General features: G+C 41.3%; 1 protein-coding gene across 1 annotated transcript; it reads right to left on the reverse strand.

Annotated features, from left to right (window-relative positions):
- Nucleotides 1–1,961: 1,961 nt before the first annotated feature.
- Nucleotides 1,962–22,864, reverse strand: LOC131592452 (pannexin-2-like). Its single transcript, XM_058863976.1, has 4 exons — nucleotides 22,773–22,864; nucleotides 22,133–22,423; nucleotides 4,201–5,652; nucleotides 1,962–2,323 (listed from the first exon to the last, which is right to left on the reverse strand). Exons 2-4 carry the CDS (start codon nucleotides 22,356–22,358, stop codon nucleotides 1,962–1,964), a joined length of 2,040 nt encoding a protein of 679 aa, XP_058719959.1. The 5' UTR covers nucleotides 22,359–22,423; nucleotides 22,773–22,864.
- Nucleotides 22,865–25,600: the final 2,736 nt, after the last annotated feature.

Genomic DNA, 25,600 nt, shown 5'->3' on the forward strand with positions numbered 1-25,600 from the left:
GCCACAAACCATCAAAAGACCCCAAAGAAGACCCCTCCCTGGGGGAAGTACTGGGGCATTCCCACATAAACCTGAATGCATATAAGCCGTCAAATTCTTTGTTCTGTGGCTGCTGGCCCCAACAGATCAAGACTGCCATGATGATTCCAACCACGGACATCAAAATTGCAACAATCAAGTCTTTTTGCTGGGTCCATGGGTGGTGACATCTTTCCCCCCACTATCTACCCTTGTCCTTTCCTTCTCTTTCTTTCTTCTCCTTCTATATATTCTTTGTCATATTTTTAAAATTGTATAGAGAAGAGCCAAAATGGCTACATATTTCCTTTCCAGTGCAATCAAATTGTTTTAAATAAACTTGCCTCAAGAATATACACTGGTCATTCAGTGTCATTTTACTGTAATCCACCCCAAGGGATCTATTGACAAGAAGCTCACTTACCCTGCTTTAGAGGTGGGGTGTAACATTAAGCTAGGAAGTAGTACACATTAAAATATTCAGAATAATAGGCATTTATTTTCAGTACTATTTTCATTAAATATTGGTATAATATATCCATGTCTGAGGTAATAAATTAAAAATAAACTCAAGATTTCAGTCCCATATTTGTGCTGCATATTTTTTTCTACCATTATACATAATTTTGAAGCAAACACACACAGTCTGTAATTCTGAATGCAGCTAGGAATATTGTTTTAACACAGTCACTTTTTGTTTCACTATAATTTTGCTGAGAATGGTTATTGCGTGATACACTTTTAATAGACGTTTTAGTTATACTAGAGTTTTCTATTAAATCACACATATCGTAATTATAGGAAGATGGGCATGAAGATGTGCTTTGAGCCAAAGATGGCAAATATTCAATCAGTGATAGCACATACTGCAGGACTATTGTCTGCCTTCACTAGAGCCCAGATCCAGCAAAGCCATTTCAGTGTGTGCTTAGTTTTAGACGTGAGTCATTTCAGTGTCATCCATGGCCTTAATTTTTGCTGAATCAAGGACTAGCCAAATCAATAGAACTAAATTGATAGACTTCTTTAACTGTGTGTTATTTGAAAACAGGTTTGCTGGTTTCATATTTTGTAAGATATTTTGTAATGACCTCTGTAAGATTGTTTGTATCAGTGAAGCACCCATGAAAGTTTCTAACCTGGTTCATAAATACACTATGAAAAAATAAGCAGCTACAATGACTCTCTTCTACACATTTTGTTAAAATTAACACCTGGTTTGAAAAGTTATTAAAGTAATTTTTTCCATGGTAAAATATATTTAAAAAAATAAACTCTTAATTTAATCATCTTCCATCAAACATATAAGCATGTTAAAGGGCGGGGCATACTTCAGGTATTTTCATTTATAAATGCAAGAGATCAAGTGTATCAATCTTTTGCACTTAAATGCTGGTGGTAGTAAGGCCCTTTCAGCTATGTCTCCATCAAGCCCAACATTAGTGAGCTAAAGAAACAAACAAACACAAATTTTGCTTGCATATAACTTTTTCATAATCCTGAATTAAAAAAAAAAAAAAAATCCTCCCTGCTTAGAAAAGAACTCTTATTTAACTGCTGCTATTAAGAAGTATACCTCATCTCCATGTTAACTTTGATCAGTGATTCTGAATGCAAAAGATTTAAACACTCACTAAAATTGCTGTGGCACGCCATTAGACTCTTAATGTTCATAAATTGTGCTAATTCCCATTTAAATCAGGAAGCTATAGTTTAGAGTTAGAGCTAATGGTTGTCTTAGTGTTAAAGGTCTATTTCCACCAGATTTTCTTTATTCTATTCTTCAAATGACTGACAGTGCTTATGATGTGATCCTGAAAAACTGTTTGGTGTTATTACCAGAAGCTATAGTCTGTGAGAAAGCTCTCCATGCTCATGCAGTGAGTTGCATTGCTGGGGGACCATGGCCAGCGCTGCCGTGGTCCGGGCCTGGCCCGGGGCCTTCAGTACTCCACCGAGCTCACGATCGCCATCGGCTCGTCAAACGTGGCCAGCCGCATCTGCTTCGGGGTAGGGATGGAGAGCATCTCCCCGGTGTCAGTCGGTGAGTGAATCCCATTGTCCATTATGTTTGAAACTTCCTCCTCATGGTCCTCGTACAGCGTGTTGATGTGCAGCAGAGGGTGGGCTGGGTTGCAGCTCAGTGCAGGTGTTGGCTCTGGCTTGACCTGGTTCAAAGCCATACTGGTGGCAGCAGCAGTTGTGGCTATATGGTTGTGGTTACACGTGACAAAAGCCGCAGCAGCAGGCACAGTTCTGCATGTCTCAGATGAGTATAGGATCTCTTTTGCAGGATGAGGGGTGTCTGAAAGAGAACAGAACAGACAGATAAAGGACAGGTAGTCTTTCACCGTTCCAGTCCATCAGCAAGGAGTATTCTGAACCAATAAAAGTCATTGGCAGTCTTGCCACTGATTTCAGTGGGATCAGAAGAGGATCCCAAACTGAATTTTTTTGGGACCCTATGAGAAATCTAAACAAGACTGTTTCAAAACAACAGGGTTGTAAGCTCAGGGAAACAGGACAAACAAGAAGTGGGGTTTGTAAATCTTGCTCTTTTTTATGCATGCTCATGCTTCCTTATGTAAATGGTATTTTTGTAAAATGAAATAATAAAAAAAAAACCAACTGGAAAGTATATTTATTCCCTTCTACAGTCTGGCCAGTGTTTCTTAAACAGTATGATTTAATGTTTTGACAAATGTAATGACTACTGAAATCCACAGGATAGAATACAAAAGGCATTGATATTTTCAGTGGGAAAAACTAGTGGTTACACATTGTAAGCCACTTGTCTTCAGAAAGAACTCAGCGATTTGTCATAAACTGAAATCTCTTTCCAGAAATTGTAAGTCTGCCTTACCTGATGGACTGCAATGTAGGTTTAACTCAAAAACAAAGTTGAAAATTTTTAATGTGAATGGGGAGTCACAGAGCCCCAAAACTCCAGTAATTATATTTTGCCCTTAAAATATTCAAGTGCTAATTTAGATGAAGGTAATTGAACCAGAAAACCCCAGTAGTTTTGAGGAGTTGAACTCAGAGCAGGTGACTGGATAAGGAATGCTCTAGAATAGCTCACATGCATATTGGGGAGTTGGAGGGCTCTAAGGAGCATAGGGATTTGGAAGTGACAGAAACTTTTATACCTCAAATCACTTCTTTGCTGGGCAGTGGGGTGACGGTAGAGGTCAGTCTGTCGAAGCCCAGAGGGAGGTCTTAGCTTGTAATGAGATGAGAGCCATTGCTTTAAGTACGTACAGATTTTTCTGTAACTTCAACTGCATAGTGCTTCTTTCTTATGTCAGTAGCTTACAAAAATAAACAAGAAGATATCTGTCTATCAGTTTACCTACTAATCTATCACTTTTCTAAATGTTCAAATGGCTTTCCTCATCACCCTAGCACCTAGCAGTTATTGATATATTTGAAACACTCCTTTGAGTTAAGAAAGGGACAGGCTTCACAAGACACACAGGGAACCGAGGCACAGAAAGAGCATCTCCTGTGAGGCCACACAGGAAGGAATGGCAGAAATCCTGAATCCCTGACCAGCACCCACACCTCAGAACATCTATCCTCTGGTCCACGTAAGACACAGGGCAATTTAAAGTGTGTGTGAAGAACAACATCAACAAGCTGAGTTTTGATTTTCTAGGTAACAAACATATGCCAACCCCTAAGGTTTGGTAGTCTAAGAGATCTTTTTTTCCACAGGCAGTTTTAATTGCCATTAGTGGTCTCCCACACACTCCTAATGGGCTATTACTGCTCAGGGTACTGGTCATCTACCATGGCAGTTTCCATATGATTTGAAAATAAGGCAGGTTTGAAATGTGCCAAGTGCTGGTGGAGCAGGAAGGGTACAATGGAAGCCAAACGTGCCTCATTTCCTTGGCAAGGCGTGACCACACTTGTAGTTGTGAAACCTGCTTACATTTGAAACATTAGCCACACTAACAGCCTGCAGCCTGTTTTGTACAGCTCTACCTGTAATAATCCTTACCCTCTATATAGTTGTTAAAGAGAGAGAACCTCTGTTTCTGAGGCCTGCAAGCCTTGAGATTACCAGCTATCCCCAAACCTAGCACAGTAGGTCAAACAGTTCCAATAAACTCTGAATTCCTTTGCTATGTAAATTATGACCTGTGGAAGTGGTATGGGCATTATGGCATACTGTACCTTTGAGAGAGGAGGTAACATGCACTACAACATTCTCTTCCTGGTTTAAAAATCCACCCTCTTGGCTTTTTGACGTAGGCATCGAGGGGATGGCTTGAACCTCTGGCTTGGGTTTTTTGCTACTAAGTATATATGGATGAACATCCAAGGAAAAGTGCCGTGTGTGCTTTTTTTCACTGCTTGTGCTTGGGATGGCATTTGGCTCGCTCTTATGAGTGGATGTTTGCTGTGAGGTTTTTGCAGCAGACTCCAACAAAGGAGCTATAAGGCTGTCTGTCGCTGTTTTTCTCCGCACAGGCTTCGGTTTATCAGGCTTATGGTTCTCAACCTTCATGATGGCTAGCTGCTCCTTGAATGGCTGGGGAAGGGGATTGGTAGTCGGGATCCATTTCATCTTCTTCCTTGGTCTCTTAATGATGAGCTGCTCATTAGCATCAATGTCTGCTGGATCAACACTTGGGTCTATAGTCTGAATCCCTGAATCACGCATGGTTGGAGTGGCATCATGATTGGACTGGGCCAATGCTGCGAGCAGCTGGCGTACCACATTGTCGTACATCAGATCACTTTCATTTGTAATAAAATCCAGACGGTTCAATGATTTTATGTGGTCCCTATTTTCATTACAAAACATGGCCAAAATGTTGATATCGCAAAACTGGGACTTCTGCCACTGTTTCTTGGTCTTTATTCCAACTTTGTTCAGTTTATCAAATATGAAGTTAGACTTGCGAAATATGAAGAGGTGAATCAAGTTGATGAGGATTATCAAGTTCATGAAGCAGAGGAGGACGATATCTACACCAGCAATAATCCGCTGGAGCTGGACAGATGGGAGTTTACAGTTCACTCTGATGTGCAATTTGGAGCTGCTTGTTTTGTCTGGAGGCTCACCTAGTGCACATGTAAATTCATTTTGCTTCTGTGTAGCATAATAGGTGGATAAGTATGTGATTGGTATGATGCTTAAAAAGATGATGAACAGATGTCTTGCAAGATAAAGCTTAGCTAAAAAGTTACTTCGTCCTCTTCTTTCCAGATATTTCTCAAACAAGTTCTGCTCAGGGCTTTTTTCCTTCTCTGCATTCTCAATGATTTCTCTTTTCTCTCTCTCAGTTATCCCTGGGCCTTTGGACTGAATCTGTTTCTCTATTTTTGGTGCCCGCCCTTCAGCTGCACGGTGGTAGCAGTTATCGATCTCCTGAAGCAAAAAATTAAGCTCTGAAGTCAGTCGAGTGGAGGCCAGAAATTCCCAGCCCAGAGCTGGAATGTACATTATCCCAGCAAAAGCCAGCAGTGCATAAGGTAGGAACTTATGCTCAAACAAGGAGGGCCAGTGGCTGGCATCAACTCCTGGCAAGGCATCTTTTAATTCTGTCCAACAATATCCTCTGGCATACAAGGCTTGATCGCGGGTGAAGTTGTGTGGTGTGTAACAGTATATTGGCTCCTCTGTATAACAGAGAGAAAAGTCACTGCTGTGCATTTAACCTACAAAAGGAGCTCTGGAAAATAAACATTTCAAATTATATCAATTTTATTCTACTGTGTCTTTACATGACCATTAAGCCCTCCACATCTATTAGCCAGCTCAGGCTGCACATCCTTACAAACTCTACGGCAAAACTATTTACCTGAAAGTTTTAGAATAAGCCTGAGTTAGAAATGTCAGCAAGAAATACATATTTTTGGTTTAATGACCTCTCTGAAAACAATATCCTAAGCAACTGTGATGTGAACTCTGTAAAGGTAAAAAATCTGAAATTCACTACAAAGCTAGTAGCTGAGGATGTTCCATGCAAATGCTGAAAATGAGATTAAATCTAAGGTTCATCCCAGCTAAACGTTCTTCTAAATAGAAAAAAAAGTTAGATGTAGCTTAAGGCAATATTTTTAATAATTATTAACAAAGTTAACTCATTTAATATGGTAGAAAAAAATGAAACTTGAGACATACAAGGATTTAGTCAACTGTATCCCTCTCAGCTAATATTCTTGAATAAAAGTGTCACTGACCAGGACAGAATCTGGTGTGCTAACTATTTATCAGTATGAAAATTTAATTCTACATTTGAAACTTTGGGGTTTTTTTACACAATGTGTAATTAAATGCAACTTGCCATCAGACAGTATTACGGAAGAAACAAGTACTATGGACCAAGAAGGATATCAGACAAAGTAATAGGACGAAAAGCATAGCAAGGATTATTAAATTCACAGTGATGCAATTTTTCTCTCAGGAAATGTTTCATTTATGTTCTGCTGGAGGACAGAAGGGTTTGTCAAAGGAAATTACACGATATACTTGTCTATTTTAACACCCCTTCTAAATATTTGTATTTTACCATCATCATCAGGATGTTGAGACAGAGGTCCTGACCCGGTAGATAAATTATGTTCTTACATGATCAATTTTTTTTCTAGCAATACATGAAAGAAAGAGAGAAAAGGTTGTGAAAGCAAAAGCAGCATTAGTTTCCCAAAGAACAATGACCATTATGAAGACACCCTATTGAGAGAGAAAGACCATGTTTTCCTATTTTGACAGGTAGAACAAAGAGAATGTATTTTACAGTGTTCTGGTACACCTTTAAAAAACTTCCCAGAATGAGACCCATAGGAGGAGGCATGCTCTCTTGACTTAAGAATCACTCAAGAACACCAAGAACATCAAGAACACTCTGGCTCTGAATGTAGTCTACAATTCAGATCAAGACCAGCTCCCTGGAAGAGTGTGGTGGCACTGTTCTCTTTATAATAAAAATGAAAAAAAATAAAATCATATTGATAACAATAAATAGAATATTAAAAATTAGCAGACAAGCAACTCCCCCTAATCTATCTGGCTTAACAAATGACTCCTTACTTGACCAGTTACTTTTCACATGTGGGCAAATCAAAAGTCAGTTCTTTGGTGTGGAGCTATAAATCTCTTCTGTGACCTAGAGAGAATTAATACTACCAACTTAAACAGAGTTTACAGAATAAATGCTGCTACTCAAAACAGCATGTAAAGTGAGTATGCCCTGCAAATTCTTTAATATCGCTTTTGAAGACTATTTTAAAATTATCTAACTTCAGTCTCAGATGATAGCTTAAAGCACTTCCATTTAGACTATTTTTGTGTACTTACAGACATATGTAACAAGGAAAATGATCCTTGACTCCCTTGGTTTCGTAATTACATGGCCTCCCAACCTTACCCATGAAGGGATGCATACAAAATCTCCTACAATCAAAGACTTACTGTAGAATTCCCCAGGAGACCAAACAGATTCCTGTGTAAAAATGTTCACATGGAGTAAAAAAAAGGCAAAGCAGAATGCTATGTTTCTCAGAAGCAGAAATTTTTTGAATTGGGTATCCCTAAGCCAGCAGAACTCTCCAATATGAAACCAAGTTTCCTGTGGAACACATGAGTTGATTTCTCCTAGGTCTCAACATCACAAATACTTGGGAAAACAGCAGCAAGTATTCCTACAAATCAGCGATAAGGATTATTTTTGGATTCCTACATCAGTTATTACTATCAAATAAACTGATTACTTCTTTCAGTTCTCTTCACTGAGACCCAAAAGCTAGGGTGACTTTTGCCAAAATTGTATATATATATATACAACAACAATATATTTTTCTTTCATAAATGAAAAAAAATAAACAAATGAAAATGTCTTAACATTTTACATTTACATTGGACGTATCACTGAGAGACTAACTGCACTCTATCCATTGCCACTGTTTTGGTGAGAAAAGTCTAAAGAGCTTCATGAGTCCAGTTTGGACTGACCAACTGCATTACAAGCTACAAAATGAGGCTGTCCCAAATGGTAGGAAAAGCAAATGTCACTTTAGAGGAAATAGTTCTCTTTTCCTCTGTTAAATGTGTTTTTGTCTGACCCAATTGTCTGTGAGGTTGTAAAAGATCTCTGATTTATTTGGCCACCTGATCATGGTGTCCCACTCTTGCTCAATGTTTTGTACCTTGTTGCTACTAGTCTAATATTTTCTCTGCATATTTGCAAAACTGGCATGATTTTCATTGTATGACATGTAAATCCCAAGATCCTTCAGACAAAAATGAATCCTTTGTAGAGCCAGTGGGACTTCTGATAACTGATTGAAGTGGGAGCAGTGGGGTTCCAACACAATTTTATTCAAACAGTATTTTCCAATACAGAATCATAGAATCACAGATTGGTTAGGGCTGGAAGGGATCTTAAAGACCATCTACTCCCAGCCCCCCCACCATGGGAAGGGACACTTTCCACTAGACCAGCCTACTCAAAACCCCATCCAGCCTCACCCTTCCCTTGATTCCAGGGATGGGGCTGCCACAACCTCTCTTGGCATTATCTTTGAGCTATAGTCACTGTCAGAGAATACCATAAATTTTGGTGTGGTTATTCCACAGAGATATTTAGCTTAACCCTCTCATCACAGGACTTGACTCACAAAGCATTACATCAGACTTGGAAGCTCATTTCTCTAGAAAATGGTCCAGACAATGGAGAAGAGAGGAATTCCCTTCTGGAGTGATTCAAAACAAAAGACTCATTTAGCTGTTGCTTAGACAAAGAACCTGTCTCTCTTCATTGACAAGAGGCTGCCAAGCAGGATCCACACCGGATTTTGAGTTAGCTTTTGTGCATGTTACTTCTTAGGCAATGGCGGCATTTATCCTGGCATTTAACAAACACTCTGAAGCTGTTTGATCCAGGTATAGTAAGGTATGGGACTGTTTCTTCTCTACTGCAGCCTGTGTCCATCATTAATTAATGAAAAAGAAAAGCACCATGTCAATACTAATCCTGTTATGAAAGTTGGCAATGACATATAGCTGGATCTTAACATGCAGATGTGATGAGGAGAGCAGAGGAACAAGTTGTTCTCACACATATAACTCACTTAGCTGTGAGACCCCCTGCTTAATGCAGTTTCAAGAAGACAGCAGATTTTTTTTTCCTGTTTTATAATGCTCTCCTGATAGGTAAGTAGCACTAAAAAAAGGTTGCAATGATGTTAAAAATCAAAGCTCCGATGTTGGATCATGCTGTATAAAAAATGTATTTGCTTTTAACTTTATATTCATAAATATACAAAATTTCTACTGACACTCTTCTTTCACCCTGAAAATTCTTAAGCATAATTCTTCTAGATGAAGGTCCTTTTTCATTTAACTGTTCCAGCCACCATGAAATACAGCTTTTTCCTGAGATGTCACAGTTTAATTGTGTATGGCAATGAAGTAAAGTGCTATAAAGAAAATTTTTTAAAAGGTTTGGGAGCATTGTTATGGCTGAATGGATTTGACATCCTCTCATGTTGTCTAGTCTAGAGCCCATAAAAATAATCTGTGTCTCTGCTCCTTGAAAGATATATTCCTAATAATTACTATATTGAAAAAAACCAACCTCTTTGATGGTAATATATGATGTTTTTTTATACCAACTTAAGCCTAAACATGCATGCTAAGAAGCTTTGTTTCCCTTTTTTTCAGTATGTCAGATGTTTTCAATAAATACATTTTATTTTATTTTATTTATACATTTTATCCTGCTCACTATGCACCTAAGTAGCTTTTAGAAATCTGCAGAACTATCCTCTAGGATAAGGTATGAGAAAGATCTCACTGCATTTTTCAGACGTGCAATCAAGATGAAATAAACAACACAGAACTACTTTGTTGTGTAATATAACTGATTGTGTTATGCCACTTGAAAAATAAAAATTCCTTGGCAGCTAAGTTTTTTCACATGCTCTACTGTGCAACATCTCACCCCATCCCATCATTTTAAGTATTACTTAAGTGGAGAGAAGTGACTTGTAGGAGATACTTTGGTGCAGAAGTCATACCCCAGGGGAATGAAAGGAAATGGCTGTAGAAGACACTCAAGGTAGGGAGAAGGATAAAGGGAAGGGGCTGTGCTCAAAAAAACTATTTAGAAAAAATTCAAACAGACAGTATGGGAAGAAATGAAGTCAAAATATTGAAGCTAGGAGCTGCCAAGTCTGCTGCTTTTAGAAAAGGCTTGGAGAAATGCTTGTGGGCTTCCTGCAGGCACACGCTCCTACTGTTCCCAATCCAAGGTCAGCCACCTCCTTTCAGTGGTTCCCCAACCTCAGTATACTTTAGTATACATTCAACTGTCCTCTTTGAGAGGCCCTGAATTAAACACCATTTTCCAGGCTGCAAGTACTAGGCATGAAAATATGATAGTAAAATAAATCTCCTGCTAGATTTCAATCTGGAGTTATAATACAATATAAAGGTTCTGGATTCCTCAGGAAAGGGGTGGAATACCGAGGTTTGGGGCTGGAACCCTTAAAAAACTTCCCACTACAGCAATGAATCTCAGATGTGGAAATGGAGTTACCAGTGGAAAAATCTGATGATTCCTGTTCCTAGACCATTTCCTGAAATTACACTCCAATGTAGAATTGCAGAAATGCTGAGTCCCACATCCCACTCAAAGCAGCTGATTTCAGACCAGCTTGATTAGGGCTTTGTCAGTCTGAAAACCTCCAAAGCCAGAGGCTACTCAACCTGCCTGTGCATCCTGCTCAGGCAGGGACAATCTCCTCAATTGACTGTCCTCAAAATGCATTTTCATCTTCTTTAGGTCATGTCCAGCAAGAATGGCTGATTCATGCAGCAGCAATTTTTTTCATTTTTGAGAAATGGCCATTTAAAAAAATGAATGCAATGGCCAGTTGCATCAAGAACACATCCAGTAAAATACAGCCAGAAGGCTAACCCAGACATACAGGTGGCTAGAGCTCAGGCCTCAGTATTGCATCTCAGTCGAAGGAAGAGATGCCAGCAGCACAGCTCACCATGGAAGCCGTGTAGGGGGGTGAGTGTGTGTGCATACACGTGTGCATTTGCCCATCTAGAACGAGAAACACTTTGCAAGAAACGTGGCCTGGTTTATGGCACACTAAAATGACACTGTCAAGAAGATATGGTGAAATTGTACATACACATCACTCCCCATTGTCTATTAAAAGTTAAGACTTTACAAGTCTTCTTGGGAAAGCAAGTGAATTGCATCTAACACACCCACCACTTAAAAATAGAGGTAACAGTGACAATCTCTTAGCATTCAATGCTGTAAAAAGTCAGGCTTGCTCCTGAAAAGACTTAAGCAACTGCATGCATAGGACATTTCCCTTAAATTGATGTTATTACTCACAGTGCATAAAATCTGGCCCGTGCATCTCTCTTTGAAGAACTGATGCTGTAGTTTTAAAACTTCTAAAATACTATTACAAGCAAAAGTTATTTAACTAAATGTGGACAACACATTTAGAGTGCTTTGGTAGGCATTACAAAAAAAGAAAATATTAACAATAAACAGTATATGCTCCTACGTAACAGGCCAAATGATTTTTCATACCTAATGCATTCCCAGCAGAATAAAGTATATTTGCCAAAATATAAACCATGATAACAAATGGTATATGCTTCCTGTGACCTCCAGCTTTTAGAATTTATTCTAGAAAAAGAAATCACACCTCATTTATCTTCCCACTGAAATGCATTATTCAGCATTCCAGTGCGATAATTGAGTAAAGCAGAAAAAACAGTAAAATTTTCCAACAGCAGACAGAAAAAACAGTTTTGAGAAAATATAATACAAAAACGTAAAAAAAGATGGAAATTCTTGGGCTTGCTACACCAAGGCAAAGGTAAGTATGGCTCTTGTGTGAAGATTTCTTCAAGGATCTAGTAAACATTCAGTGTGACTGCACAGGGTATAGGCAGCAGAATTGGTGATTAGGTGCTGCTGAACAGCCTGGATCTCCCAGCCTCTGGACAAGTGCCTAAACACTCTTGCTGGAGACCCAAGCTAAGTATCAGGTAAGTGTATTGATAACTGTACTTACTGAGTTAAATACACTACAGACTCACCCTAGCCTAGTGCTTCCTAGCAAATGCCATCCTGCCCTCCTGAAGAGAGCTGCTAAATCATCCTCATACCTGTGCTCAATCTGCCTGTGAAGATAAGTTGCCAATCCAGTCAAGATCTCTGAAGCACTCCTTGTGCAGTCCTCTCCACTTGTCTCCAAGGAGAAATATAACATTTAGGTAGAATCTCTGTGCCCATCACTTCCCGGTACACACTTTTCTAACAGACAAAATAAATTAGAAACTGCCTCATTCATCTTGGGTACTAAAAGGATTGCACAAGAAAGCAGGTAGCAAACTGTTTATTTTTAGAAACAGAAATTATTTATTTAGTACTTTTTCAGCAATTTTGAAATGCAAAAGAAGAAATGTCCTGGATCCTCTTCTCTCTGGAAAAAAATTAATAAAGAACATTTATGTTAACGAGGTTGAAAATATACTCTAAGAAAGTAAAATATTATCTGAACAGTATACATATCTTCCATCCCAGTCACACAGTCCACAACAAATATGTAACCCTGCTTTGAACCACTGTACCAAATGCTAGCTAATACCCAAATTAACTGTCAGCAAAAGGATAAATTCACTTAATTTAACTAGTTTATTTCAACTTTATTTAAAAGATATTTAAAGGTTAGAAATTAGTACAGTGTGAGGACAGATCCCTGAAATTAATTTTGTGTCATGCAGTCCTATATAACTCACTGAGTACTCATATGAAAAGAGAAAACATCCATCAAAATAAGCCTTAACTTAGCAAGTTAATTATTAAGAGTTACTAGTTTTACTGAAATAAAAAGCCAATACCTTTACCTTTCTTAGGGGATATTCTTTCCAATCTGAATACAGATTCCATACCCATGAAGTCTTCCTAAGTTACAAATTTCTCCATGATCAGCAAGGTAAGGTAAGCCTTTTTTGCCCAATCTCTGAAACCACTTGTCCTGTTTAAGAAAAAAATCTTGAAAAGAAAGTCCCTAAAAAAATGAGATAGGAAACCACTGCTGCTATTAGGTTTTATTGGCATATACTCTGTAAAGATTAGCCATAATGAGTGAGATGTAGATAAGCAATTTCAAAGATTGATAGGTCACCCACAAGGGTAACTGCAGTGCAAGGGAAGCAGCAGGTCTCCCTGTATTTCCAATTTGGGTCTTTTTGCCTTGCAGCACTGCTCCTTGAACTACATATATTTTGGATCCATGGAAGCAATGAATTAACAATACACTTTCCTAGATCATATATAAATTTACAGAACCATATTCCCTGTATGTAATAGACACTGGCTCTTCTAAAAGTAGCTGGTGTCCTCACCCTTACTGGCAATCTCAGGCTTCAGGCTTTGTATGCCTGCCCAGGTTAGTCAGGAGAAAAAGACACCTACTCCTGCTTGTCTGGTATGTTGGAAACAGCAACTGTTATGAGGAGGGTGCAGAAACACTTAAATGAAATCCCTTAGGCTGGTCCTATAGAGGAATATGTCCTCAATAATAAGCTGCCATCTACCATGTGGTGGCCATGCAGCAAAGGTGGTAAAGTCACTGAAAAGAGAGCTTATTTATAGTGACTGGACTATTGATGCCAAGATTTAAGGGAGGGCTAGATCTGAATTTAAAGGAATGTATTAATCTAAATTTAATTAACGAAATTCAGCCATGCAGTCAGTCCTACAAAAGAAATCTGAATAACATTTACTTCTAAATTTAGTGCTTACATGAGGAGGTGAGTGGAATTTCAGTGATGTACAGATCTGCACAGAAGTAGTGAGGTGTGAAAAGAATATTTTTACGTTTTGCAGAGGTCAGAAACTGCCCGTTAGAGATGGAACCCCAAAGCAACTACATGCACTCAGACAGTATGATAATGTGGACTGCAGTAATACCTGAAGTAAACTGCAAGAATAAATGCTGAAATGAAATGAATCATGAAAATCCAGTGAAACCCATGATAAATGAACAATGGTGGCTTCTTAAATCAAGGGTCAAGTACAAAATACGACCACAGGAAGCAACAGGAAACAGCAGGTTCATTCTATTGCATTATTATTTTTTAATGACTAGAAATTAAAAAGATGGCTTGTATTAAGTACCTCTTGGCATAAACACAGCACCCGGCAAAGTTCATATTGAAGAAGAAGAAAATAACCAATAGTTAGCTCATTAGGTAATAATATTATTTTAATAACATAGTATTTAGAGAGCAGAGATGAGTGGTCTACTGCTTTTGGAAACCTGTTTCCTCCATGTGTAGAAAAATTGGGTTTTGTGAAGCATCAGAATTGTTTTGAATCATCACAGAAGAGACAGAAGAATCCACCACCTGAGGCTCCCAAGGGCTCTGTCAGTTCCAGTGTAGAGGTCTCCAGACCTCCTGAAGAAAACAAGGATCTCACAGAAGAGAAGGTACCCAACCTCAAAATGTGAAATAATTACTTCATCATAAAAATAAAATGCTTCAGAAATAGTCACTGAGCTCTGAGCTGCAAAAACCACACCACACATCTCAGCACCTGGCTGCAGCACTGCTCCATGAACTTTGAGTCTGCATGACAGGCTTGGTGCCACTAAGAAAAAGCAAACAAATCCCCAAAGCTTGCTATCACAGTGAACAGCTGCACTTCCCCATTCAAATGCAAGCATTTAATACATGCCTGGGACAAAATCCCCAAAGATGTAAATATGTGCCCTGATTTCAATGCTTTTCTCAGAATAAATCCTGTATCATGTGAAAAGGAATCTACAAGAATTATGCCAGTCTACTGTGAAATTATTCAGCTTTTGTAATTAGACATATACACGTACTGAGGGTGTCCACTGCAGCTATTTTTAATACTGAGAGAACCCAAGGAACTCAGTGATTATGCAGATTCTTCCTGAAGACTTTTATAGCTGTAAGAAAACACACAAGCTGAAATTTCCTCTACATCATGAATGCATGATTTCTATCTAGTTTAGAGACAACAAAGAGCCTCAAATACTTCAGGGTAGCTTTAAAAAACAGTCTCTATTACTCTTTATTTATCCACAAGGTTTCCTTTTGACAAAGGTAAATAAATTAAGTAGCTCTCAAACAAAGATATTTTTGACCATCTGTTCAAATCTGTTGGTTATCTGAAAGCATGCAGCAGGGCTAAAATTTATCCATACTTTGGACCTCTTCCCACATATAACACTTGAAAAACTGAAGGGGTTAATAATGCAAGCAGGTCATTAAAGACATAAAAAATGATGATGTATATGTGTTGATGAAGTCTGAGAAATGAAATTTATGACAGAAAAAATATCTGCAGTCACTAGGAACTGCAGTGGAGTGATGTATAGCTTACATTTCCTCAAGAGTACCTTTCTATTCACGATTCAGCTGTGAAACTGCAAATCTTTAAATGCTCAAAACTCAGAGAGTCCCAGCTAGTGTATCTTGTGCACACTGCGAGTTTGTATGTCTGTAAAGGGCCCTTATCCTTTGGGAAAAATTCCATCAGCAATGTGAACAGCCAGCAGCCAAACTGCAGCCAGCCTGTGGGTGCTTGTGTCATTTTAGTCCTTTTTGAAAATATGTGCTAAGAAAGCACTAAAGTGGTACTGTGACACTCCTCAAATTCTCTTTTCTCTGCTAATATCACCTCAGAAACAATTTCTGCATTGGTGTCATCAGTTTGTCATACACTAAACAATCTGGCTCTGTACTCTTAGCACTAACAAAGTCAGTTGGGAAAATGCCATTTTCACTTTTTTTAAGTGCAGTGGGAGTGCAAAAATGGAAAGTAAGATCAAAAGCTATCTATTAGGTAAGTCACCTAAGTAAGCATATATAATTATCCTGACACAATTCAAAACAGAAATACAAATTAGAAAACTGACAAGAAATACAAAACAGAACTCCATCTCATAATATAGAAATCTGACATATACTGTTTTGAACATATTGTAGGGTGAAAAGTGAAAAAGACATTGAACTCACACATATACTGTATTACACAGTATTGTAAGCATTGGTTATGCAAATGATTACAAATCAGAAAATAAAGCATAAAACCTTGAACTGACACTTCAGCCATTAAACACTGTTTCCTTCCATTGCTTTCTTATGAAAATTTTCTAGCAGGATGGTAGAGGGCTGAACTATACAAGTGCTTAGAGACATAGAAATACAGTATTTTTGAGCAACCTCTTCTGTATTTTATAGGCACTGTTTTAAAAGCCTACCATGAAAACCATTGTCAAAGCTTGGCTTTTGACTAAAGTATAAAAATCAACTGGATGAATGCTTTGCTTTATTTTAATAAAGTACCGGCAGTTAACAGCTTGGGTGGGAAAAGCAAAAATGACTGCAATATGGAAAGAATAATTCACTGTGAATAGAAAGCATGAGGCACTGCACAAGAGGGATATGAGTTAGCAATACCTTGACAACATCAGTTTGGAAACCAAAATATTTCAATATTTTGAAGATAACAATACATAACAGCAATGTATTCCTTTGGAACCCACCTCTCTCTGGACCCTTACAGACAAAACTTCCCACAGACATTATTGATGGGGCTGATTCTCAACCCAGCACAGGTACCTTAAATCTTTTATGTTCTAAAGTTTAATCAAGTTTGGTGTTTTACCATTTCTTTCATTAAAAGGTTGACTTAGGTTAACAAAGAAACACTTCCAATAAAAAAGAATCCCAAAACCTTTATCACAGGAAAGGGAACAATCCAGAAGGCCTCAATGCAGCTCAAATGGGAAGACAAAAGTGACAACCTATACTAAAGGCATAAAATTTGCTTTACCACCAGGCAGTACCTGGTAGAGTCACCTATTCATGCACTGGGACAGCGCAGTGCTATAAAATCTGAACTCTCTGTTCATATTGGTTGTATTTTACTTCTGATTTGCACAGGAATAACTAACTGCTAGGAAATAAAAAGCTAGGTATGAGAAATCAAACCTCCACAGAGTCAAACACAAGCATGGACCTCTGTAAAGCACTGCATACACATCTGCATGAGTGCTCCAGAAGATGCCTAAGACTATATAGGGTGTGATGGGGGTTACGTCACTTTCTTACAGAATTTCAAACACATTTGCTCTCATATTTAAATTAAAAATTAGTTTTTACCTTTAAAGCAGATATCTTTTAAGCTCTTTTGTTTTTCAAACAGAAACAGAGCAAACCAAAGTTCCCTTGGCACCACCCACTGCATGCATTGTTACCTCAACAAGGACACTGCTGTTGGAGAGGTTTCCTTTAGCCTATGCTGCCTTTTGAGAGTCCTGTAACTCCAGGAAACTCATAGTTAAATACAGATTACATCCACTAAGTGAGAGAAAAGTGCCTCAAAAACTTTCTTTATTATTCTCAAGGTCATCATACATTGGCCTCTAAATAGAGGATATGCCAGTTTTATACAAAGTCCATTCATGGGTGAGTTTTGGAAAGGGAAATAATTTTCATTCTTCTTTTGTGAGTGCTCATGTGGGCTTTCTTTGTGTTGGGTAGCTGAATATTGCTCCTAAATGACTTTATGATAATCTTACGCTCAGTAGAAATAGGGCTCATGGATTTATTTTAATTGACTTTCTAGGGGTGTCCTTTTTGGAATCACACTGGTTTGCTTGAAAAACAAAGGAGAATTAGGAGACTCAGAAATGACACTGTAGGAGGTTAGCCATGTGACTTTCTTTCCTCCTGTGAAAAAAATTTCAGGAAGTGGGGGCCAGTGCAAGAATTGTATCTTACTTCAGCCATCAGAGTGAACTTTTGTGCCCATTGAAATCAATGCTCTTACTGCCTCCTTTACAGCCTGACTTTAACTTTCAGGAGTGCATCCTAGTAGTGTGTCTGCCCTTTGCCATTCTCTTGCAGAGAACTCAATTTCACCCCAATTGCAAGGCCATCTATTAGTGAAGTATGGAAACAAAACCTTATCTCCTGATATATTTTAGCTACGTCACAGATTCATTTTTAGAGCAAAAGAACACTGAGGATGACAGCCCCTCTTTTCACCTTGAGTCAGACTGTAAGGACACCAAGCACCCAGGGCTGCACAACGTGGAGCGTGGCCAGCAGGTCGAGAGCCCTCTACTCTGTTCTCATGAGACTCCACATGCAGTACTGCACCCAGCTCTGGAACCCTCTGCACAGGAAAGATCTGCCTGAGATCATGAAAATGATCAGACACAAGGAGAACTTCTATGACCGGCTGAGAGAAGTGGGGTTGTTCAGCCTGGAAAAGAGAAGATTCCAAGAAGACCTTTCAGTACTTAAAGGAGGCTTTTGAGAATGATGGGGACACACTTTTAGCAGGGCCTGTATCTCAAGGGTAGCTTTAGATTGAACACAAGGAGGAAATTCTTTACTGTGAGGGTGGTGAGGCACTGGAACCGATTGTCCAGAGAAGTTGTGGATGTCCCATCTCTTCAATGAACTGTTCAAGGCCAGGCTGGACAGGGCTTTGAGCAGTTTGATCTAATGAAAGGCATCTTTGTCCATAGCAGGGAGTTGGACTATATGATCTCTAAAGTACCTTCCAACCCAAACCATTCTATGACTTTATGATACATGGAATAGAAGAAAAGCACAATATCTAATTTAAAGTCTTTTGTAACGCATTAAGTTCAGAAGAATTCTGGTTTTTTTTCCCAGTATCAGCATAGCATCTGCTAAACAATTAGTTCTTGCCTCTTATGCTACTAAAACAGTAATTTGTAATTTAATATCTCAAAAGAGATGTAAAGCTCAGAACACTCCAATTCAAGGGCAAACAAATCACTTACATGAACAGCACATGCATTTACCTAAACAAAGACTTTGCCCATGGCACTAACAACATAATTAACTAACTTTATCTTCAGACACAGGAAAAATAAAGTATACAATATATTATACTACAGACATAATGATTTTTAAGGTTGTCAATTACAATCTTTTAAATAAACACCATGCTCCTTCTTTGTCCTCTGTTGTAGGACTGAACTTTGCTTTCATATGTGCTTTCTTGAAGCCTCTGGCCCCAGAAGACTTACAGCTGTTTGGAGACTCCCAGGCTTCCCATGATGATGGGGTGACTTCTGCACACCCCCAGGACAGGACACCCACCCTGCCTGACCCATTCTCACTAGACTTGTTGGACAGACTGTACAGTTGGTCTTGACTTTAAGCTACACTTTGCACACACATAAGCTAGATAAGAGGCTCTGATCTCCTCTACCCACTGATCATGAGGGTTCTTCCGATCCTCAGCAAAAAAAGTTTTGTGAAAAACCACTGCTTTCAGAAAATTACATTTTTATGTCTTCAGTGCACACACCATTGTTCCAAAAGCTTTACCAATACTGATTAAGTAAGATGATACAGACCCCAGAAAACGGGGTTGTTTTCAGTTTAGTGGCATGATCTTCACATGGCTTGCACTGGATATCATTAACAGAATGAGGAATAACGGCAAGTATCAGATAAGCACACAGATAAGGGCCCAAAGTAAAGTGTGGGAAGCTACTGTGCTATTCACAACCAAAGAGCAGTAGGCACCTTACTCAATTTCATCAGCAAAGTTTGCACTTAGTTACTATTTAAATTGCACAGAAGGAGCAGTATCCACAGCAAAGTTAGATTTTTTCCAATATCAGTGACAGTGTATGGGTGAAACAACAGAAACTGTAGAATCAGTAATAAGCCTGATTCCAACTGAACTATTGTTACCAGAATCAGTATCTATGGACAAACATGACTTAGTAAAGAAGTCTGAGTAAATACTGTTTCATTAGAAGAGCAACATCTGATTAAGACCACAGTAAAATTAATGTAAGTTTTGCTCTTGAACTCTGTGGAAGCAGAATTGAATTCACTAACCTAGAACCCTTCAACTCAAGCCTAAAAAATTGTCTATTTAGTTTTATTAGATCCTTAGAGTTTTTCTATTACATTCTCTTGCATAATTTCTTCCTTTTCTCATATTATTTTTCTAATTGCAGACCATCTGAACAAAGATGACATCATATGAGAGAAAAACATTACCACAAATTTTCCCAGAGACACAAGGGTGTTTTCTGTGTTACTTTTTAAAGTTTTGTCCTGGCAGGATACAATGGGCTATTGCTTTCTGTCTTACTGGGACAAATCAGCATACACAGCCCAGAAGTCATAAGTAGACATAAGTGACATTGTTTTTAGTCCTTCTAAAAAACAAATCTGGAACACAACTGTGGGCCTAGATAATAGTCTAATAATAATTATAATAATAACAATAATTATCTAATTATCTAATTATAGATAACAGCACAAAATAAACTCAACAGCAGAAATGCAGGCAGATGCAAGCAAATTCAATAGGCTCTCTATCTTCCATATGTGTGTGGACTACAGTTTAGCCTCGCAGAGGGACATCCACTGTATAAATCTGAGTCTCAGACTTGATACTTCCTCCACGATCTACAGCCTCAGATGACTTCTTCATATGGAGCAAGCAACTGCTGTCTGACCAAGCAGTGAGCATCAAAGGGTTCTGCTAGCAATCTTGCACTATGTCAAGGAACACACATGAAGGGGGCATGACCTTGCCTGCATCCAAGGCTGTCTTTAGGCCTATTGAGGCTCAGATCTGTACATCTCAAACAGTATGAAGGCATATACGTAAGCATGCACTCAAGAGCTGCTGCAGGATTGCCTTTTTATTAGTTTAGGTCTCTACAGAGGAAGCGATCATAAAACTTTTGCATTCCACAGAGGATCCTCAAAGGTGACCTTGAAACCTATCTTTCAGTTGCTACGAAGAGCCAGTTTTCATGTACCCTGTAAACACGGTTTCTCCAAGATACCTCCTCCAGAAGACCATCCAAAAGATGAGGCCCTTATTAACTGTGGCTGGAGATCTTGAGCTATGTAACTATTTTTGAAAAATACTGAGGTAGACTGAAAAAGTTTTAACTATAATTAAGAAAAATCTCCAGATTCCATTTAAAAGAGTTATACTTGTAGGTGATTTAAGTTTACCTCATAATGAAAATGAGTATTAAAGACTGGAAGTCAATTCTAAAACAGCATACAAAGCAAGGCCCTTATTCTGGTATGTTTAAACTGGTTAAACACAGCCAATTCTCACCAACCTCACAAGCTTGCCAGGTTAGTCCTGTATATTTAAAGCACTAATAATATCCTACAGATTTTCATGTATGGAGCTTCAAGGGACATTAAAAGCAGTCATGCACTGGCAGCTACACTCATCAAGCCTACAATCCACACAGCAAAACAATGTTTACATATGCACTAGTGGCCCAAAAGGTGTCGTAACAGTTTACTGCATCAGTAATTTTCAAGGCTCACCAAAACTTGACCTTCTGAGACTGGTGGTGATGGACACTCAAATTAAGCTTTTTAAACTGTTACCAGTTCATGCAAGATGTTGGCCCTCAGCAGAAACAGATACCAGTGATTTCCACTGTCACAATACGGCAAAGCACATTGCTTGGTGCTCCATATATAGTATCAGTCTCCATGAAAGCATCAGCCTCTCCCTGGTAGGCCAGTTAACACTCATGCTGTAGACACCAGAAGTAATATCACGATAATGCTTGACATCAGCCAGGGTCCAGCTCAGGACCTGTCCAGGATCCACCTCAAGCATTAACCTGCTCTGTCACCTACGCCAGCTCTCGCCCGCTGGGCAATGGACACCTCCCCACACTACTGCTGCCTGCAGGTGAGTGACCCGGGGCTGCTCGCCAAGGAGGACGGCTGGGGACCACTCCCCGCCACTCGCCTGACAGCCAAGGCAAGAGGCAACAGCTGTCCCCGTTAGGGACCGGCCAGGACGGCGACACCACTGCCCTACCCGCCAAGCCAACACCTCTGTCCTTCCCGTCACGACGAGGGCCAGCGGCCATCTCCTGAGCACAGGTGGCTCTTAGGCAGTGGCCGCTGTCGCCCTGCCGCTGTCCCCACCCGCCAAGGCGAGGGCTGGCTGACATCTCTCAGCACCAGTGGTCTCGTTTAGTAGCCACTGGGACACGACCCTGCCCGTGCTGCCGCCCTTACCGGCAAAGTTCTTGGTGAAGACGAGGGTGACGAGGAGGATGGGGATGAGGACGGTCCCGATGGTGACCACGCGGTCGAAGGGCAGCTCCAGCTTCAGCTGGAGGAGCAGAGCCGCCAGCGCGCCCGCCTTGTCATCCTGCTGCCCCGGCAGGATGAGCTCCTTCAGCTTCTCGCCCGCCAACAGCGCCGTGGCCATGTCGGGGTGGTTATCGATGATGTGTTGCATAAGCAGCGGCGGCGGGCGGCCTCACGCCGCCGGGCTTCCCCGGGGACGGGCGGCGCCCGCCCGGCCTGCGGGGACAACACCGACAGCGGTGACGGCGGGGCCGCGCTGCCGCAGCGGCACCGTGCGCTCCCCCGGCCCCGCCGGCCCGGCGCTCAGCCCCCGCCGCCCCGGGCAGCGCCGTGCGGGCGGGCCGGGCGGGCGCGACCCCCGGCAGCGGCTGTGCGGCGCACGGTCCCCGCTCGCTCCCCTGTCACGAGAGCCGGGCGGCGACGCGAGATGCCCGGTGACAGCTGTGCCATTAGGCGCTGCCTCTCCTTCGCAACCCGTGCTGTACAACAGCGGCGCAGCAGCCATGCAACCAGGCAGACCGAAGCCGCCTCCCGAAGTGCTGCAGACGAGGAAGGGGGCATTTACCTGGCAACTTCGGTTCCCTCGGCTCCGGGGGACGGTGAACAAAACCGATGGCCGGTGCAGAAGAGCGGAAGCCGAAAATAAACTTACACTGGACCTTCCTGCCGAAAAAAAGGTCCCTGCACCAGCACAAGTAATGAAACCTCTCCGGATTCGGAGCGGAAGGTGGATGATGTGCTGATGCTCGTTACAGCAGCCGGCGGCTGGCGCTCGCATGGAAATCCCCGCCTGCACCGAGCAGCGATAGCGTGCGGAGCAGTTCAAGAAGGGGCTCGCAGCCGTGGGGAGGAGGAAGAGGAGGAGGAGGAGGAGGAGGAGGCGGGAGCAGCCCGGAATGAACTGCGGGAACGCAGAGGTTCTTTAAGGCATCCCAGCGAACCGCTGGAGCCTGCGGAGCCGGGCGCGGCCGCAGCAGGGCCGGGAGCGGCGCGGCCGCAGCAGCCGGTGCGGCACAGCCCATGCGGGGCTCCAAGCGCAACACGTCGCGGCCCCGGCGCCCGCGTCCCCGCAGGAGCCACCGCGCGGCGGCCGCACCGCGCATGCGCCCGGCGGCCCGGGGAGCGCGGCGGTCGTGCCGGCCCTGGGAAGGTGTCGGGGGCGGCCGGAGGGAGCCTGGAGACACCGGGCCGGGTGGTCCTGGAGACACCGGGCCGGGTGGTCCTGGAGGCAGGACGGGACCGGGGCTCCCTCCTGTCTCCTTCCCGCAGCCCGCACAGAGGAGCTCGGGCCCGGGTAGGCGGGAGCTCCCGCGGCTCAGGGATAGAGCAGGGTAGTGATAAGGGAAAGGGAAACCCTCACTCAAGGGCCCTGAAGGTCTTGGATCTGCAGGATTTAAATGCTGGCAATAGAAAGCCCTTCTAGATGCTGTCTTTTTAAAGCACATGTGGGGTCGCCCACACCTGGTAAAACAGCCTAAGAGCAGAGTGGTTGCCAAACATGCAGAGTCCAGCTTTCACCCGCAGCCTCTGATGTTGTCCAGACCTGTGTCTTCACAGAGATGGCCGGACCTTGCTGTCCTCCCCTGGAACAGGCTGGGAACGAAGCACCCATTGACATGCTGGGGAAAAAGCTGGACCACACAGCATCAAAGAAGGCCATATGTGCTGCATCATAGCCTGCAGCAATAGTGTTCAGACAAAAGCTCCAGGTCACAGATCCTGCTTCTTAACTTGTTTATGGATATTTAGCAGTACTTAGATAAAAACCAGAGATAAACAAATATTGCTGATATTTCTCTCAAAGATCTGCAGTTGTCATCTGCAACTCACATGAGTAAGGCAGAGAATTTTATCTTTGCCTTGTAATTTTAGTTTTCCTGGTTTTTCACTGTTCATAGTTTTTCACTATGAACAATGAACTAGTTCACTATGAACTATGAACAATATGATGGTTGTGTTTATTATCCAATTTTAAATAATATTGGGTGCAAACTTTAATTAATACTTCTTGGCAGGGGTCCTTCCATCCAGGCAGGGAGATTATGAGCAAGGCAAGAGGGATGTCCTGATGGTGACTGAGCAAGGATCCCAGGCAGCCGACACAAAGCTGTTGGTGCCAAATGCTCCTGAAGAGTACTGAAGATCAGAAGGCAATAGAGCCTAAACCTGAACCTATAACCATCTGTCCAACCCCCAACACCATCACTTTTTTCATTTTCCCTGCTCCTAATCCTCCACGGGCTCTGCCTCTGATGGTCTTCTGTAAGAACTGACACTGCCTCATAGGCAGAAGGCAGGGAGGAGAGGTACCCTTTTCTTACCCCCTTGTTCAGTGGGTATTTGTGATGCAGTGCTGCACAGAGTTCTTGGTCACCAGCTGTACCCCAGGCAGGGCAAGGTAGGAGCAGTGAGGATCCTGGTATGGTGAACTTGGGAACAGAGTACAGCCTGTGTTGTTTCTACAGCTGAGGGGACAGTTTGTGGGTTGGGCTTCAAGCCCCAATAATCCTAGCTATCTACGATGAGGGATAGATGCATCAATTTCTCTTGCCCTAGCTGTATTTGGACTACATGTGTATTTTATCAGCCCCTAATATACAAGCTTTATATTCCAACAACAAAGAACAAAATACCTTATGCACTTCTTACTGCTGCTGTCAAAGGGATGATACTGAGCATCAGTACAGCAAAACTTTTGCTCAGGCTTTCAACATTGTAATTGTTTCACCATGATTTGCCTGCTGTTGACAATCTTGTCCTGCTCCTTGAGACTGTAGTTGAAAGACCACTTTTCTTCTCACTATGTCATCTCCTTTTTGAATCCTCTTTTGCCCATCCAGTTACTTAATTCAAAACAATCAGCTTGCTTTTTGTTTTCAGAAACTGCCTGTGGTATTTCTTCTATCTTCCCCTACCTAAGCCCTTAGCACTAGTCTGCTATCTAGATGCTGACTCTAGATGCTTCCTCATGTTTTTCCATGAAGAAGTAATGCCAGCTCTAGTAACCATTTTTGAGGGACCTTGGTGTAAGCATCTACAAATTTTAAGAACTTAGAAGCAGCCATCTAGTCCCTTACATCTCCAAATGTGTCTGCAACTGGTCAATTAAGGAAGTGTTAAAATGAGGTAGCCTGTGCTGATGCCTTTCCCTAACTGAACCAGCTTCCAACAATGTTGAGGGAATTTCCTGAGCTTGTGGTGGTTTGATAATCCTCAAAAGATCTCAGGATATTTTTTCTGGTCTCCTATTGGGACTGTGTAAATTTCTGGCATCCACAGCCTCTTTATTAAGGAATTCCAAAGGCCTCCAAACTGTTGTATCAAACCTACCTTGTTCTGTTTGCTTCAAATGTAATCAAATAATCAAATGAGACAGGCCCTTATGGGAACATA

This window comes from Poecile atricapillus, chromosome W (assembly GCF_030490865.1).
Source record: "Poecile atricapillus isolate bPoeAtr1 chromosome W, bPoeAtr1.hap1, whole genome shotgun sequence".
NCBI lineage: Eukaryota > Metazoa > Chordata > Aves > Passeriformes > Paridae > Poecile > Poecile atricapillus.

Coding starts and splice junctions, on each gene's coding strand:
- LOC131592452 (XM_058863976.1), bottom strand. CDS start 22,358: ATGCAACACATCATCGATAACCACCCCGACATGGCCACGGCGCTGTTG. Junction 5,653..22,132: donor CTTCACCAAGAACTTTGCCG/GTAAGGGCGGCA, acceptor TCTGTTATACAG/AGGAGCCAATATACTGTTAC. Junction 2,324..4,200: donor TGTTACCTCCTCTCTCAAAG/GTACAGTATGCC, acceptor GTTCTCTTTCAG/ACACCCCTCATCCTGCAAAA.